Source organism: Vidua chalybeata, chromosome 21 (assembly GCF_026979565.1).
Source record: "Vidua chalybeata isolate OUT-0048 chromosome 21, bVidCha1 merged haplotype, whole genome shotgun sequence".
NCBI classification, from domain to species: Eukaryota; Metazoa; Chordata; class Aves; order Passeriformes; family Viduidae; genus Vidua; species Vidua chalybeata.
In genome coordinates, this window is record NC_071550.1 from 3,170,954 (window position 1) to 3,186,032 (window position 15,079).

General features: G+C 49.5%; 1 protein-coding gene across 2 annotated transcripts in view; it reads right to left on the reverse strand.

Moving 5' to 3' along the window:
• Positions 1-8,948, reverse strand: part of COL5A1 (collagen type V alpha 1 chain) — a 138,320-nt gene extending 129,372 nt beyond the window's left edge. For both annotated transcript variants that reach the window (XM_053962434.1, XM_053962433.1), the window contains exon 1: positions 8,648-8,948. In XM_053962434.1, the coding sequence (XP_053818409.1) occupies positions 8,648-8,747 (100 nt within the window). In that variant the 5' untranslated portion in view covers positions 8,748-8,948. The remainder of the gene's footprint in view (positions 1-8,647) is intronic.
• Positions 8,949-15,079: the final 6,131 nt, after the last annotated feature.

Consider the following 15,079-nt stretch of genomic DNA (forward strand, 5'->3'; position numbering starts at 1 on the left):
CTGCTGAAGGTGTGTTCTGAACGTGCAGAATAAATCAGGATTCTGAAGCTTTCTCTCTTTTTCAGAGGAATATCTATTTCACACCAGCGGTGTGATTTCAGAGCTGAAAAATCCAATGGCTAGAAATCAAAAATGTCAATATTCCTCTGCACTGTCAGGGCTCAAAGGCTGCCAAAACCCCAAAGGAATGCTGGACAAGGTGCAGGGGAGTCTGTGGCAGCACACCACGATCCCAAATGCGCTGGGGCTGTTTCCTTGCCAGCACGGGGGAAAGCAACGAGCCAAATTGATAAAGCCAGAGGAGGGTAAAAGAGGAAACCCACAGGTACAGGAGGCCAGGATTTAAACTCCACCCTATTAAAAAGGCACGAACAAGCCCTGAATTCCCTCTGTGCCCCGGCCACTGCTGCTGTTCCAGTGCAATTCCCTTTTCCTGGCCAGGTCCCCAGCCCATCCCACCCACTTGGCACAGCCCCCCCAGCGCCTCAGCCCTTGCACACGTGCAGCCCACGAGCCACATTCCCCTTGCCAGGGCTCTGCCAGTGCTTCCCCAGCTGCCCGGGGCAGGATTTGGGCAGGAAATTCAAAAAGCTTCGTTTACAAAAGGGCATTTGCAGAGGGGTGGGCTGTGCTCAGCTCCAGGTGCCCTCAGATCCAGGAGGGTCTGCTCCACTCCTTCCCCTGGGATGCTGCAGGGAGAGATGGGGACCCCACCACTGCAAATCCCACCAGAATTTCAGGGATAATCGTGGAATCACACAATGATTTGGGTTGGGAGGAACCTTAAAGCTCATCCAGGGTCACCTTCCACTATCCCAGGTCACTCCAGGCTGGCCCTGGACACTTCCAGGGATCCAGAGGCAGCTGCCAGTGCTGAAACATCCTCACAGGAAACAATTCCTTCCCACTGTCCCTCTGGCAGTTTAAATCCCTTCCCACCTCGTCCTTCCCTTGTGTCCTTGTCCCAAGTCCCTCTCCAAGAGCACCTTCACCCCCACCTGGCTCTGAGAGCTGAGGAAAGGTGATTCTGGCTGAGCATTGGGAATTCCCACGTGGATTTGGAGCAGTCCCCCTGGGGGCTGCTCGGGGGATTCCCTGAAGCATCAGCGCTGCTCTCCCCGCCTTCCAAAGGCTCATCCTGATGTTTTCCTGCTTCCCTCTGCGTGTCCTGCCCGCTGTGCCAGGGAGGGCAGGTCCCGGGGAGTGCCCCGGGGGTGCCTGTGCCCCAAGAGAGCCAGCAGGGCTGGGGAGGGGAGCGGATTTCTCCCTGTGGCACTCGGGATCCCATGGGAAAGCTGCGAGGAATGTTCTCTCAGCAGGGCTTGCCGGGACCGGGAGAGGCACATTCTCACTGTGTCCTGTGCACTTTGGGGGAGAAAGTCCCTCACTCTGCCTCTCTCAGATGTTTCCTCCTGGGTGCCCGTGGCTGTCCAAGAGGAGCAGAGCTGCCCACCCTCCCCAGGGCAGCTCTTTGCTTTCCAAGCCCAACTTCTCCAGAGCATCCCCTGGATTTTCCCAGCAGAGCCCAGCTCCAGCCCCTCGCTGGGGTTTTTAGGTGCTTGGACGCTCCAGCAGATCCCAGGCAAGATTTCCTTGTGGTGTTCACATTCTCTGAACAGAGAGAGACATGATTCTCTCTCCCAAGACTTTTCCTAAGAAGTTGTGAGATGCAGTGAGACAGCTCAGAGAAAGAAGGAAACAATTCTTATCTCCATTGGCTGCTCCTGGTGTTTAGCACATGTAAAATGCATTATAGAGATTGTTTACCAAAGAGTAATTTGTTAATTAGACACCAGTAATAGTTGTTTAGATTAATTGACCAATTAGGTCAAAGCTGTGTCATGACTGTCTGGAGACAGCCACGAGTTTTTCTTTAGTATCTTTTTAGTATAACATAATTCTAGTATAGTATAGTAATAATGTAATATAATTTAACTTACTAAAAGCAATTTATTCTGCCTTCTGCAACACGGAGTCAGAGCACATTATTCCCCCTTCAAGGGTCACTATTTTGGTATTTCCTCTCGTTTTCCCTGCGAGTCCAGCGAAGCAGAGCTGGCACACCTCGCTTGGAAGCTCCTTTTCCCCGTTTCTCCTGAGCAGAATGACACTTGTGTTCACTGTGACTCATCTCCTTGACCTTTCTATTCACTTCTAATGGTGCAAGCTGGAAATAAGGGCACCCAAACAATGCTTGCATTATTCAGCTGGTGAACCACGGCCCTCGGAGCAGATCTCAGCCCTGCAGCACACAAGAGCACACACAGTAGGTATCTCATTCCAGCACATCCAGCATGAAAAATAAAACAAAATCAGATCCCACAAACTCACTGCTTCATTCATATTTGAGAGCTGAATGAGCTGCACCAAAAAAATCCCTGTGTAAAACGCTGCAGGAGGATGAGAGATCCTGGGAAACTGGCAGTGTCATCTCCAGGAATTCGGCTGCAGTGAATTCTTACTCCAGCATTGTCTTGGAAACAAAAAAGGGGGTGGAGGGAGGAAAAGCAGAGGAGGAGAGGCCAGCCAGGCTCATGAGTGTGGCTCCTTGCTGGATTTCCTCACTCAGAACCAGCAGCTCCAGCTGACAGGCACAAGGAACACAAAATCCAGTCCCTAAACCTGACAGTGAGGAGCAGGAGCTCCAGCAGACCCCTCAGTGACCTCTCCTTTCCCACTCAGCTCCTTCCTGAGAGCTCCAAACTCCCCTCCTCTGCAAGCTGGAGCAGAAAGAGAAGGAAAAAAAAAAAAAAAAAGGCCTCGAAGCAGTTTGCTGAAAAGCTGAGCCCTTTTTGCTGTATTTATTCTGAAAGGATTCCCCTGGCCCTGGCTGCAGATGCACAGCTGGATCCAGGCAGGGGTGGCACACGGGGTCACCCCCAGCTGGCAGGGAGGTTTAGGCAAATATGTATTAAAAATTCGTATAAGGAATGGATTTAATAATAAATGTATCAAATAGAAATTGAGGGTAAGAGAATTCCGGTGTTCATCGAGCTGAAGGAGAAGAAGAGGCCACCAAACATCCAGCACATCCCTCTTTAGGAAAAGAGCTCCAGATTTCCTTCACAGATCTAATTGAGAGGATTCTGAGCGTAGCCAACAGAACAGCACGGTGCTCTCGGTATAGTCTGTAAAAATCCTGCCCAAATCTAAATACAAAATCCAAAAAACCTCTTGGATTTCCTGGGTGAGGGGCATTGGTGCTGCCCAACAGGGAAAAAAAATATCCCAAGGAGGGAAAGCTTTTTTAAAGCAGAAAGAACCAATCACCAACACAACCTGAGGCTCAGGGATGGGAAGAGACTCCTGGAGCTGCTTGAAAACACAGATTTTATTGGCACTTCAGCAAAAAAATCGTGCTCAAGCAACCCCTCAGGGCCAGGCTCCACACTGGGCTGCAGGATCAGCCCTCAGGACATGGGAAATCCAGGGGTTTGCCTGAGGGCTGGGAGAAAATCCACAGCAGAGTTTAGGAATGAGCCCTGATGCAGCTTTTCCACCTCACTCATCCCCAAACTCTCCGTTTTCTCTCAGGCTTATTACACCAACTTGAAGAAAAACTCTGTTGTAAATACATTAATACAACTTTCCTCCTTTTAAAAAATGACATCTCATCATTGTGAAAGCTTCCAGATGATGTTAAGAATCCTCTTGGCTTCTGGAAAAAAAAAAAAAAAAAAAAAAAAAAAAAGAGCAAAAGAGCCCAGACTTGGAGCAACCAACCTCAAAAATGCCTTTTGTGTAGTTCCTTCATTTATTTATTTTAGTTCCACAGATTTTCCAGACGCGTCCACAGAGAAACCACGACATCATTTGGATGCTTCAGCCAGTGCTAGGCTGAATTTCAAGAGCCTTGGGACTTGCCAACAGTAACCAGTGGTTAATTATACCACGTTGCCAACCCAATTTTTTCCACATAACATTAGATTTCAACAAAATGTTTCCATTCTTTCATGTTTCGACCTTTTTTTTTTTTTTTGTTCCCCTGGTTTTGCTCATTCTTCCCCTCCTCGGTGTTGCTTTGTTTCATACAGAGGTTTTATTGAGTTTTTAAGGACTGAAAATTCAGTCCTGATCACATCAAATTCAGTAGGAAGAGTAAAATATTTGATATAAAGTGAGGCCAGGCTGGAAGTGAAGGAAGAGAGGAGGGAAAAGGAACGGGAATTCACTTTATTTCCCAGAGAATTCTTCTCACTTTAACCAGCACCTCCCATTTACCAAAACCTGGGTACTACAAACTGACACCCATATTTTACACGGGACCCAAACAATATTTTATACCCTGCCATGCAATATTTTGCACTCTTTAGACAATATTTTATACTTTTCTCTGCCAAATTACCCATTTTCTAGAACAATTGCTGCATCCTGGGGATCAAGCTCCAGCTAAACTCAGCAGGCCAAAGGAGAGGTGGGCGAGTGGGGACAGAGGGGATGAAATGCCAGATTTATCCTGGTCTCCTGATTTTCTCTGCCACTTGAAAGTTAATTCCCAGGACAGCAGGAGCTGCTCTTCCCAAAGAGCCCTCAGAGCCCCTTCAAGTGTTGAAAACAGAATTTGTGAGGGGCTTTGGATGAGGGGGAATGGCTTTAAACTGACAGAAGATGGGTTCGGGTGGGATATTGGGAAGGAATTCCTGGCTGTGAGGGTGAGGAGGCCCTGGCACAGCCGTGGCTGCCCCTGCATCCTTGGAAGTTGCCAAGGCCAGGTTTGAAAGGGTAAGAAAGCCCCTGAATTTCTGTGGAAGCACTCCCAGCTCTTTGCTCCCTGCAGGTTTCCACATTTCCACGGGGACTGCCATCCATCCATCCATCCATTCACCACCACCCCTCTGGGAAGGGCATCCCCAGCAGCCAGGTCCAGGAATCAGGACACGAGACAAAAAGTGATTAATGAGAGAATTAAAGGCCAATTTCAACTGCGCAGCAGATAAACCCTTTGGAGTGAAGAGCATTTTCCTGGAAAGCACTCCCAGATTTTTCCTGAAGTCCAGACAAAACTCAAAACGTCTCTAAATGCCACTTGACACGGGGCATGGCCCGCAGCAATTCCTCCTGGCTCTTGTTAGAAATCAAATCCTAACTCAGAGCAGGAGTGAATGCAGATCCTGGGACAGGGATGGACAGACAGCACCAGGAGCTGAGCACAGCTCCAGGGCAGAGCAAAAAAGCAGCCAGGCACTGCCAAGGCTGATGGAGCCATCTCTGTGCCACCCAGGGCCTCTGGGACAGCAACAAAACGGGGAAAATGGGAAATCTCCTTCAGAATTAAAGCTGTGATTTGCTGGGGTTTAATTGAGCGCCCGTTGAGCACCAGGTTGAGCTCAGTGGTTTGGGAATCTTTTCCAAGCCCAGGGATTCCGTGCTGATCCCTTGCTGCAGCCACACTCAGGGCAAAGGGACCCAAATTAACTCGAATTAACCCAAATTAACTCAAATTCAGTCAGGGGTGTCCCACCTCCACACCTGCAGCACTCAGAGGGGGGAGAGGAGATAAAATTTGAGTCCCGTCCCCAGTTCTGAGAGGCATCAGCACAAGCCCTGCAGTGCTGAAAACCTGAAAAATCCAATTCCAAATCCTAAAGGGCAGGGACAGCACCCATTTAAAATAAGGATTCTCAACCCTCTTCCAGCCCCTCCTGATTTCTCCTAGGGCACACAATAAACACTAGAAACAACACCAAGGCAGCTTTTTTTATTGAAACTTGCTATTAAAACCACGTTTTGGCCAGAGCCAGGTGAGTCCTCACTGCTGTCCCTGTGTGCACACCAAAAATCAGCGACTCCCCAGCGGGTTTTGCCTTAGAGTTACCCCAAAGTGATGAAATGGGATTGGAAATGGGACTGGAAATGGGATTGGAAATGGGACTGGAAATGGGACTGGAAATGGGACTGGAAATGGGATTGGAAATGGGAATGGAAATGGGATTGGAAATGGGACTGGAAATGGGACTGGAAATGGGATTGGAAATGGGATTGGAAATGGGACTGGAAATGGGATTGGAAATGGGACTGGAAATGGGACTGGAAATGGGATTGGAAATGGGACTGGAAATGGGACTCCTCCCGTTCCCAAATTTGAAGGAATTCCCTGAAATGCTCAGCACGGAGTTTTCCTCCTTGCCCCTGGAAGAACAAGACAAGACCTCCGCTGTCCCCTGGCCAGGGCTTGTCCCACAGCTGGGTGATTTAACTTCCAAATTCCCATTGCAGCCCGGCAGTGCCCTAATCCAGCTTTTACAGGGGAAATTGGAACTGCCACCCATTCCAGACTTATAAAGTCAGATTTCTTCTTGTAAAACAATAGCAACACTTTTGATTGGCAAAGTATTTAAATAAGCCTCTCTTTTAATTGGCTGGATAAAGATTTTTTTTAGCTCGTTTAGGTGACTGGGGAAGAGCCAAGGTAACAGGATACAACATAATTTCCAGCATTTTTATTTTAGTTTGGATCCTCATTGCTCTTTGCCACTAAAGGAAACGGCTGCATCCAAAAATGTTTCACCCAGAAACCCGATTTGGTTTTTAAAGGGATTTGTAAGAGCAGAGAGGGGTTCCAGCTTTGTCTGTGGGTTTGATTTTGGTGTGACATCATCTGTGCAAATATGGGAAAATCTGAGCTGGATGGGCAGTGGTGGGAGGCAGCTCTGACATTGTTATTTCCCTGTTATTTGCTGGAAATCCTCTGTGCCAGGTGCCGTCCCACAGATCACAGGGAAATTTCACCTCTCCACACAGAGAAACCAACTATCCTGAAACTAAAACACACTGAGCTGCAACAAAACCAAAGCCAACGTGGAAAAATTAAAAAAAAAAAAAAAAAAAAAAAAAAAAAAAAAAAAAAAAAAAAAAAGCAAAGCCATCAAGACCATTAGTCAATGCCAGCAGCAGCCCCAGTCCGGCTCCTCCCTCACCCCAATGATTTGATGTCCTATTAGGCGGCTCATTAGGAAAACTCAAAGCCTTTCACCACAAGAGTCATTCCTCAGAGCTGCACGCCGGCCCCACTAAAGCTCCCAGCCATCCTCTGCTCCGGCAGCTGCCCCCAAAAGCTGCTTCCAAAATCACCTGGTAACTTCAAAAAGCGGTTTGGGAGGAGAAACACAGACAGGGAAGTGCCTGAGGATGCTCTGGGAGCGTTACAGCCTCAGCACAGGCACAAGTGGAAGGAATAAATTGTTGTTTTTTCTTTGAAACAGAGCGGTCTGCTGATAATTCAATTTTCAGCTGATGCAAAGTACCCGAGCAGGCGGCCTGACAGGAGGAGCTGGTGTCATTCCGGTGCTCCAGCATCCCAATTCCTCTGCGGGACAAACTCTGGGATCTCCCACTGGCCCCTGATTTCCCTGCAGGGATGTTCAGGACATTTTATTCATCGAGTTTCCCACCCTGCTCAGCCTCCACAAGCGAAGCCTTAATGGAAGCATTCCTCCAACGCCCACCTCTTCTTCCTTAAGGTCATTTGAAGAGGCCAGAAATGAAAATAATTGTCAATCCCTGCTTTACGCAGAGAATCCCGCTGCTGTTCGTGCTGCTGACACTCAAACAAAGCCTGCAAAAAGCACTAAATTGGGGCAGGGAGGCTGGAGCCCAGACAGCCCAGCTCTTCAGGGCACTTCTCGGCTTCTCAAGTTACCCTGAAGAACTCGAGTTTAACTTCGCAGATTTCAAAACTCGGCCCGGCCAACAAATCCCCGCTCCGCAGTCGTTCCCCTGAAATCCAACACGAGCGGAGCTCGGCAGCGCCGATGCCTCCAAGTGTCCACCACAACCCGGGAAAAGGCTCTGCAAACACCCAGAAAACTTCTCCAGCGGCCCCACAAAAACCTCCCTCCGCTCTGGCGCTTCCCAGGAGGCAGAAATGTGGGGAGCGGAGCTCTGGAAACAAACTGCACGACCCCAAAGGGAAGCAGAAATGTGTTCAGTCCCTCTTCTGCACGATTGGGGGGGGGGGAGGAAGAAGAAAAAAAAAATGACATTCCAGTGGTTTTCTGTGCTGCTGCACATCTGGAAGTTCAGAGCTTCCTCCTGCTGCACTCAGCCCCGGTTTTAGGGAGAAACCCTGCGGGATTGGGGTTGGCCAGGGGGCAGCGAGCTTTGGGGTCCCCGAGCAGCTCCAAAGCTTTTGTGTCCCGAGCTTTGATGTGCGGAGGGAGAGCAGATTCCTGCGGGACAAAAAAACTTTCTGCTCCTCAAGGAGGAGGAACTACGCAAGCCCGGAGGTTTCCAGGGGACTAAATATACATTCACATATATATCCACAGCGAGATAGAAAGAACCAGAGCCTCCAGAAACTCATCCCCGACTTTTCCTCCGGAAAAAGCAGCCCGGCAAGAGGCAGCTCTTGCTCCAAGGAAGGCGAATAAAGAATTGTTTTAAGTTTTTTCCCCTTTTACGGGCCCCCTGACAAATGGCATTCAGAGACTCGGGCAGCTAAAGGAGGTTGGGTGGGTTTTGTTGGGTGGTTTTTCCTTTTTCTTTTCTTTCTTTTTTTTTTTTTTTTTTTTTTTTCCCTTTTTGCTGGAATGCACGGGAGGAAGGAAAGCCAAGAGTTTTGCCCCGCACCAAATCCCCCCTCGCCCACTCTCCCGCGACCCCGCAGCATCTCCCACGCGGTTTGGGGGGGCTCGGGGACCCCCCTTACCTGCCCGGCCGAGGGACAGGGCACCCAACAGCACCAGCGCAGCGGGCACCGAGCGGCTCCGTATCCAACTGCGCCTTTTCCACCGCGTGTGCGTATCCATGCTCCCCAAAAAAACGGGGCACCAGCTCGGGACAGCTCGAGGAGGGGATTAAAAAAAAAAAAAAATATATCAAAATAATTAAAAATAAAAAAACCCAAATCCAAGCTGTCTCTAGAAGCGCAGAGCAGGCGCTCAGCCCCCCCGGCAGCCCCCCCCGGGGAGCAGCCCTTTATAAAGCCATGGGGCGGGCGGAGGGTGCGGGGGCTCCGCCGCGCTCAGCTCCGGCCCTGCCTGCTCCTCCCGGGCTGCCGGAAAAGTTCTCCCTTCTCCCTCTCCCCACACCGCCCTTTTTCCCCCCTTCTTTTAAACCCGAGGCAGGAGTTTGTCAATCTCGGAGCAGCGCAGCAAATCAGGGCCGGGCGGAGCGGCCCCCCCAGCCCGGCCAGCGCCCGCCCCCGCCGCCGCTTCCAGCGGGATGTCCCGGCCCCCAAAAGCGAATTTTTCCTCGCTTTTTTCCCCCCCCCCCCCCACCGCTGGAATAGCAGCAGACGGAGTTTTTCCGCCTCTTCCCCCGTCTCCGCGCTTTTCCCTGCGTGTTTTTCGGGAGGGGCAGCGTTGATGTCCCCTTGCTGGAAGCCTGGAAAGGGAGAATTTCAGATTTTCTGTGCTGACAGGCACTGACCCCCAGGAGAACGCTGCATTTGACCTGAAGCTGTGGAGAAAAGTTCCAAAATGGAATGATAGAACTCAGATTGTGGGTGTGTTTGAATAGGTCACATGGTAGAAAACTGAAAGTTTTAGAATTATGAGTATATTTGAATAGAAGTGTGTAATATCACATGGTAGAAAAGCGTTTTAGAACTATATTTGAACGTTTTAGAATTATATTTGAATAAAAGTGTGTAATATCACATGGTAGAAAACTGAACGTTTTAGAATTATATTTGAATAGAAGTGTGTAATATCACATGGTAGAAAACTGAAAGTTTTAGAATTATATTTGAAGAGAAGTGTGTAATATCACATGGTAGAAAACTGAACGTTTTAGAATTATATTTGAAGAGAAGTGTGTAATATCATGGTAATATCACACAGTAGAAAACTGAAAGTTTTAGAATTATGGGTCTATTTGAATTGAACTGTGTAATATCACATGGTAGAAAACTGAAAGTTTTAGAATACAGTAATATATATAAGGCAAAGTGGAAGTTTTAGGGCAAAAGCTGGTCCTTGTGCTTCACCTTCTTCTCCATGAGTTTCAGTGATATTGTGCAATTGGATAAAAAATCCGCACTGGGGGCCATGAGTGGTCGGGTATTGGGTTAAAAGTAAAAATAATTGAAGTGTCATTTCTTAATTAGACAGTTTATCCTTAAAAGACCTTGTAGAGAGAGAGAGAGAGAGACAGCTCCAATTTTTAACTTGTTAGAAAGAAGTGCTGTAGAACTCACGCTTTGTGAGGCTGCAATGTAGATGAAAACGAATAAACATCTGAGTCCCAACAAGAAATACCATTTCACACATTCAATCCCCACCTTGGCAGAAAGAAGAAACGAAGAATCCCCATCCCCTCTGCTGCCTGGTGGCAGGGAATGGCTGGAGCTGTGACAGGAGGTTGGGGTGGCTCAGCAGAACACCCAGAAGGTGGCCGGGCAATGGTGCCAGCCCCAAACCTCAATGCCTCCTGCACGGGGTGGGATTCTGGAGTCAGGATCGGGCTCGATCCTCCTGGGTCCCTTCCAGCTCAGGATATTCCGTGGGGCACAGGGAGCTGTGGGAAATGCAAGGATTTGGCACAAAAAGAAGCATGTGCGAAGGGTGGAAGCGCAAACAAGGAGTGGAAAGGGAAGGGGTTTCCCTTCCCAGGATAGCTGGGGGTTGGGGTGGCAAAATCCCCAAAATCTGGCAGGGAAGGGATGGAAGGGACAGAGAGCTGCTGGTCCTGGGGCTCTTTTTGTCACTGTCACTCAGTCCCCACCTTCCCACACCAGTGACAACTGATAAACCACGCTGGTAAAACTTTCAATGTTCTGGCACTGCAATATCAGAACAGTGCTCAGGGTTGGAACTGGAGCATCTGTAAGGTTCCTTCCCACCCAAGCCTTTCTCTGATTCTATAGAAAAAGAAAAGCTCCAGTTCCTTTCTGCACATCCCCATCCCTCAGGCCCCAGGAGAGGACAGATCACACTGCAGAACTGGCTGGCCCACAATGCTGCAGACCCCTCTGCAAAACCAAAATCTGATTAAATGGAGACCAGAGAAGGAAAAAACAACAAAATCCAGCCCTTTCCCTTAAATAAATGCCTTGAAGATGCTTGCTGGTGGCAAGACTTTCTCTGTCAGTGCCATCGAAGACCTGACCATCACTGCTGGCACCACTGATGTCACATCCAGGTGACAGTCCCAGCTCCTTTGGAGCTCATTTTCCCCAGAGCACCGATGTCACCCCTACCCCACACCCTGGGCCACACCAGGGCGTCCCAGCCCTCCCCACTCTCCCTGCACAGCAGCAGAATTAAAGCCCTCACCATCCACAGGAGAAAAAACACTTCCATGGGCTGAATTCCCACCCTCTGCCTACCCTGGACTCCAATTTTTGGGGGGTTTGGTCACCCAGCACTCAAAGCAAGGACGTGAAGGACAGGAAATGTCTCGTGCAGGGACAGTGCAGGGGTTTGGGATGGCTCATCCTGTCCCTGATTTTGGCCGTGTGATGGAAGAACCTTCACCACGAGGAGTTTTACCCACAAATCTTTGACCTGGTGGACTCAGAGTTACTTGGATGGATAATCAATATCAAACACACCAAAACCTAAAAGGAGAGGAGGCCAAACCCCCCGGATCAAGCAATGGGAACTCAGGGAACGTTTTTGAAGGATTCAGTGGGGAAGAGCTGCAGGAAATCTCTCCCTTTCCCTGCTGAGATACCTTCCCCCAGCTCCCAGGCTCGCTGTGAAACTGGAAAAGCTGGAGTGAGCCACACGCAGGAAGAGATTCCCTGCTGAAAGAGCTTTTCAGCGGGCGGAGGTGAGAGGCAGAGCCTGCGAGCCGCGGGGCAGGGCGGGGAGAGGCAGCGCAGCACGCGTGGGGACGGTGCCAGCGGCGCTCCCGGGCAAATCCCGGGATGAAAACCCCTTCCAGGCCTGCCTTTCGGGAGTTACCAGGTGACTGCAGCCTGGCAGGCAGATCACACCGTGCTCCTTCTCCAGGAGGAGCCTGGAGGTGAGATCTTCCAGGGCAGCACCTGCACAGCCCTGCAGGCACCTGTGCTGAGCACCCACGGGCTGGAGCCCGGGGCTGGCACCATCTGTCCTTTCCCCTGCTCCAAAATATCCCAGTATTGTGGGATTGACACTGTCCATCCTCTCCCCTGCTCCAAAATATCCCAGTATTGTGGGATTGACACTGTCCATCCTCTCCCCTACTCCAAAATATCAGAATATTGTGGGATTGACACTCTCCATCCTCTCTCCTGCTCCAAAATATCCCAGTATCCCAGCATTGATGCTGTCCATCCTCTCTCCTGCTCTAAAATATCCCAATATTGTGGGATTGACACTCTCCATCCTCTCCCCTGCTCCAAAATATCCCAATATTGTGGGATTGATACTGTCCATCCTCTCTCCTGATCCAAAATATCCCAATATTGTGGGATTGATATTGTCCATCCTCCCTCCTGCTCCAAAATATCCCAATATCCCAGCATTGACGCTGTCCATCCTCTCTCCTGATCCAAAATATTCCAGCATTGACACTGTCCATCCCCTCTCCTGCTCCAAAATATCCCAGGATCGAAACTTTCCATCCTCCCTCCTGCTCTAAAATATCCCAATATCCTGGGCTTAATACCATCCATCCTCTCTGCTGCTCCAAAATATCCCAGGACTGATACTGTCCATCCTGTCTCCTTCTCCAAAATATCTCAGGATTGTGGGATTGACACTGTCCATCCTGTCTCCTTCTCCAAAATACCCCAATATCCCAGCACTGACACCATCCATCTTCCCTCCTGTTCCAAAATATTCCCAGCTGGGCTTTCCCACAGCTCCCAGTGCCTCCGTGGAGCAGAAGCTGTTCCACACCACGATGGAGATCCTTTCTCTCCCCTCCATGTGTTCAGACTGTGAAGTATCCCAAGAATTTGGACTTGGAACCAGGGTGGTGAAAGCACCAGCAGGGCCTGTGGGTTGCAAATCCCCTCCCTCGTCCCTTGGGGTTGGAATTTGATGATCTTTAAGGTTCCTTTCTATCCAAACCATTCTCTAATCCTGTGATTCCAAATAATCCCCGATTGTGGCACCGAGGAAATCAGCCAGGCCAGGATTTCCCTGGGTGCCTGCTCACCCTGCCAGCTGTGGGGTCCCATTTTTGTGCCCCAAATGCCCCAGGATTCTGCATCACCCCCCTCCCAGCTTCCTGGCCGTACAAGCAGCTCAGTTTGGGAATGAGCACCTGGATTGTCTTCTCCAGCAGAGAGAGAAAATCCCAAACCTCTGGACACCACTCCCAGCCATTCCCTGCCCTTCCAGAGGCACTCAGCCATGGGAAGGGGGTGCCCAAAGCACCACAACACGGCAGACAAGGAAATTAAAGCAGCTCAGAGCAGTGAACTCCCTTTTTCCTGCTCCAGACTGACACCAAAACATCCAAACCTGGGCCCGGATCAGATGCAAAGCAGAAAACCTGGCCCAGGAGCTTTTGCTGAGCAGGAAGTCTGAGTTCCCAGGTGATTTGGGAGCGTGCACAGACCTGTTTGAGACCTGTTTGCTCCTCCTCAACAGCAACAGAAACGCAGAAATCAGCTCCTGGTGGCAAACTGGAAAATTCCAGCAGCCACGTGCCAAGTTTTGGGAGCCAACCCCGCGGTGGGAGAGGAGCAGATCAGCTGGGGGGAGCTCCAGGAGGGGTCACACGAGCTGGGGGGGGGGGGCTGATGGCAACCCCAAATCCCAACCCCAAATCCCAACCCCAAATCCCAACCCCAAATCCCAACCCCAAATCCCAACCCCAAATCCCTCCAGCAGGCAGCCAGGGTCGTGTCTGAGCAGCCCAAGGAACACGGCAGGGGCTGGGGGCCAAATTTCTTTTAGGGACAGCAGTTTGTGGAAGTGTTTTCCTGCCCAAATGCATCTTGAGCCCAGCTGGGTGGTGTTTGTAGGATGGAGGAGAGGTTTGTGAGCTTTCAAAAGAAAGAAAAAGGCTTAAGGGAGATAGGTAATGTAAAAAAAAAAAAAAAAAATCATTGATATGCTGTGAAATCAGCAGCAGCACTCAGCCAAAGGCCATTGCTGTCTGAAAGGATTGGGATAAGTTGGAAAGAATGATTGATAATTATTGGGGCACGGGGATTTTATTATTATAATTATTAATTATTGATAATTATTGATAATTATTGGGGCATGGGGTTACACCCCATGGCCTGCTAAGGGGAAGAGGCTGAAATGAGGAATTAAAATGACTGGAGCTGTTGTATAAATAATTAGGACAGGCAGCTGCTTTCAGGAATGATTTCTAATACCATTTATGAGGAGAACACATCTATAAAATGCACATTTTCCCTCCACAGTCTTAATGCCAGCCTTTACTCCTTGCAAATTTATAAACACAATTGCTTCTCTGCCATTAATTCAATTTTTATCAACTGTTCTGTGCCCAAATGAGATCCCAAATCCCAACCCTGATTTATAATCCCACACCTGCTGGCCTGGAAAGAATTGCACCCAAGTTCAGCTTTAAAAAAATCGAGGATTTAGCCCTAAAGAGACATTTTGGATGGAGAGGCTTGGCAAATGAAACTCTCCATTTATCCACAGAGGAAACTTCACATCTGGAATCCCAACACTGCCCCAAAGTCAGAGCTCTGGGTGGTCTTTAATTTGAACAAGGAGTTCAGTGCATTATCCAGGGCTGTTCACACCCATTCCCACCCTGCAGAGTGGCAGCATTTTCCCCAAAACCTTCCTGAAAACGCTGCTTTGGATCCCAAATCCACATTTTTAGAGGGTGGTGATGGGCAGCCCATCATCACTGACAGCAGAGTGCCACGGGTTTTCAGGTAGAACAGATAATTAATGCTCTAATTAGAACGATGGAAACACTCAGCAGGTACCTCCCAAACATAAAAAAAAAAAAAAAAAAAAGGGAGGGGGGAAACTCTTTCAAGAGTTAAATTCTCCCCCCAGAATGACAAATCACAACACACAGAAACACAAACTCCCACCCCCCTGGGGCTGAGCACCTGCTGGGGCTTTGCAGGGCAAAAAGCAGGAGCTGGGCAGCCAATTCTCCCAAATCCCAGCTGCCCCAGTGGGAATTCAAATGGGATTTTTTGCCATGAGGTGGCACCAGGACCAGCCCCGTCCGTGGAAAGAGCAGGCAGCACAAGGTGGGG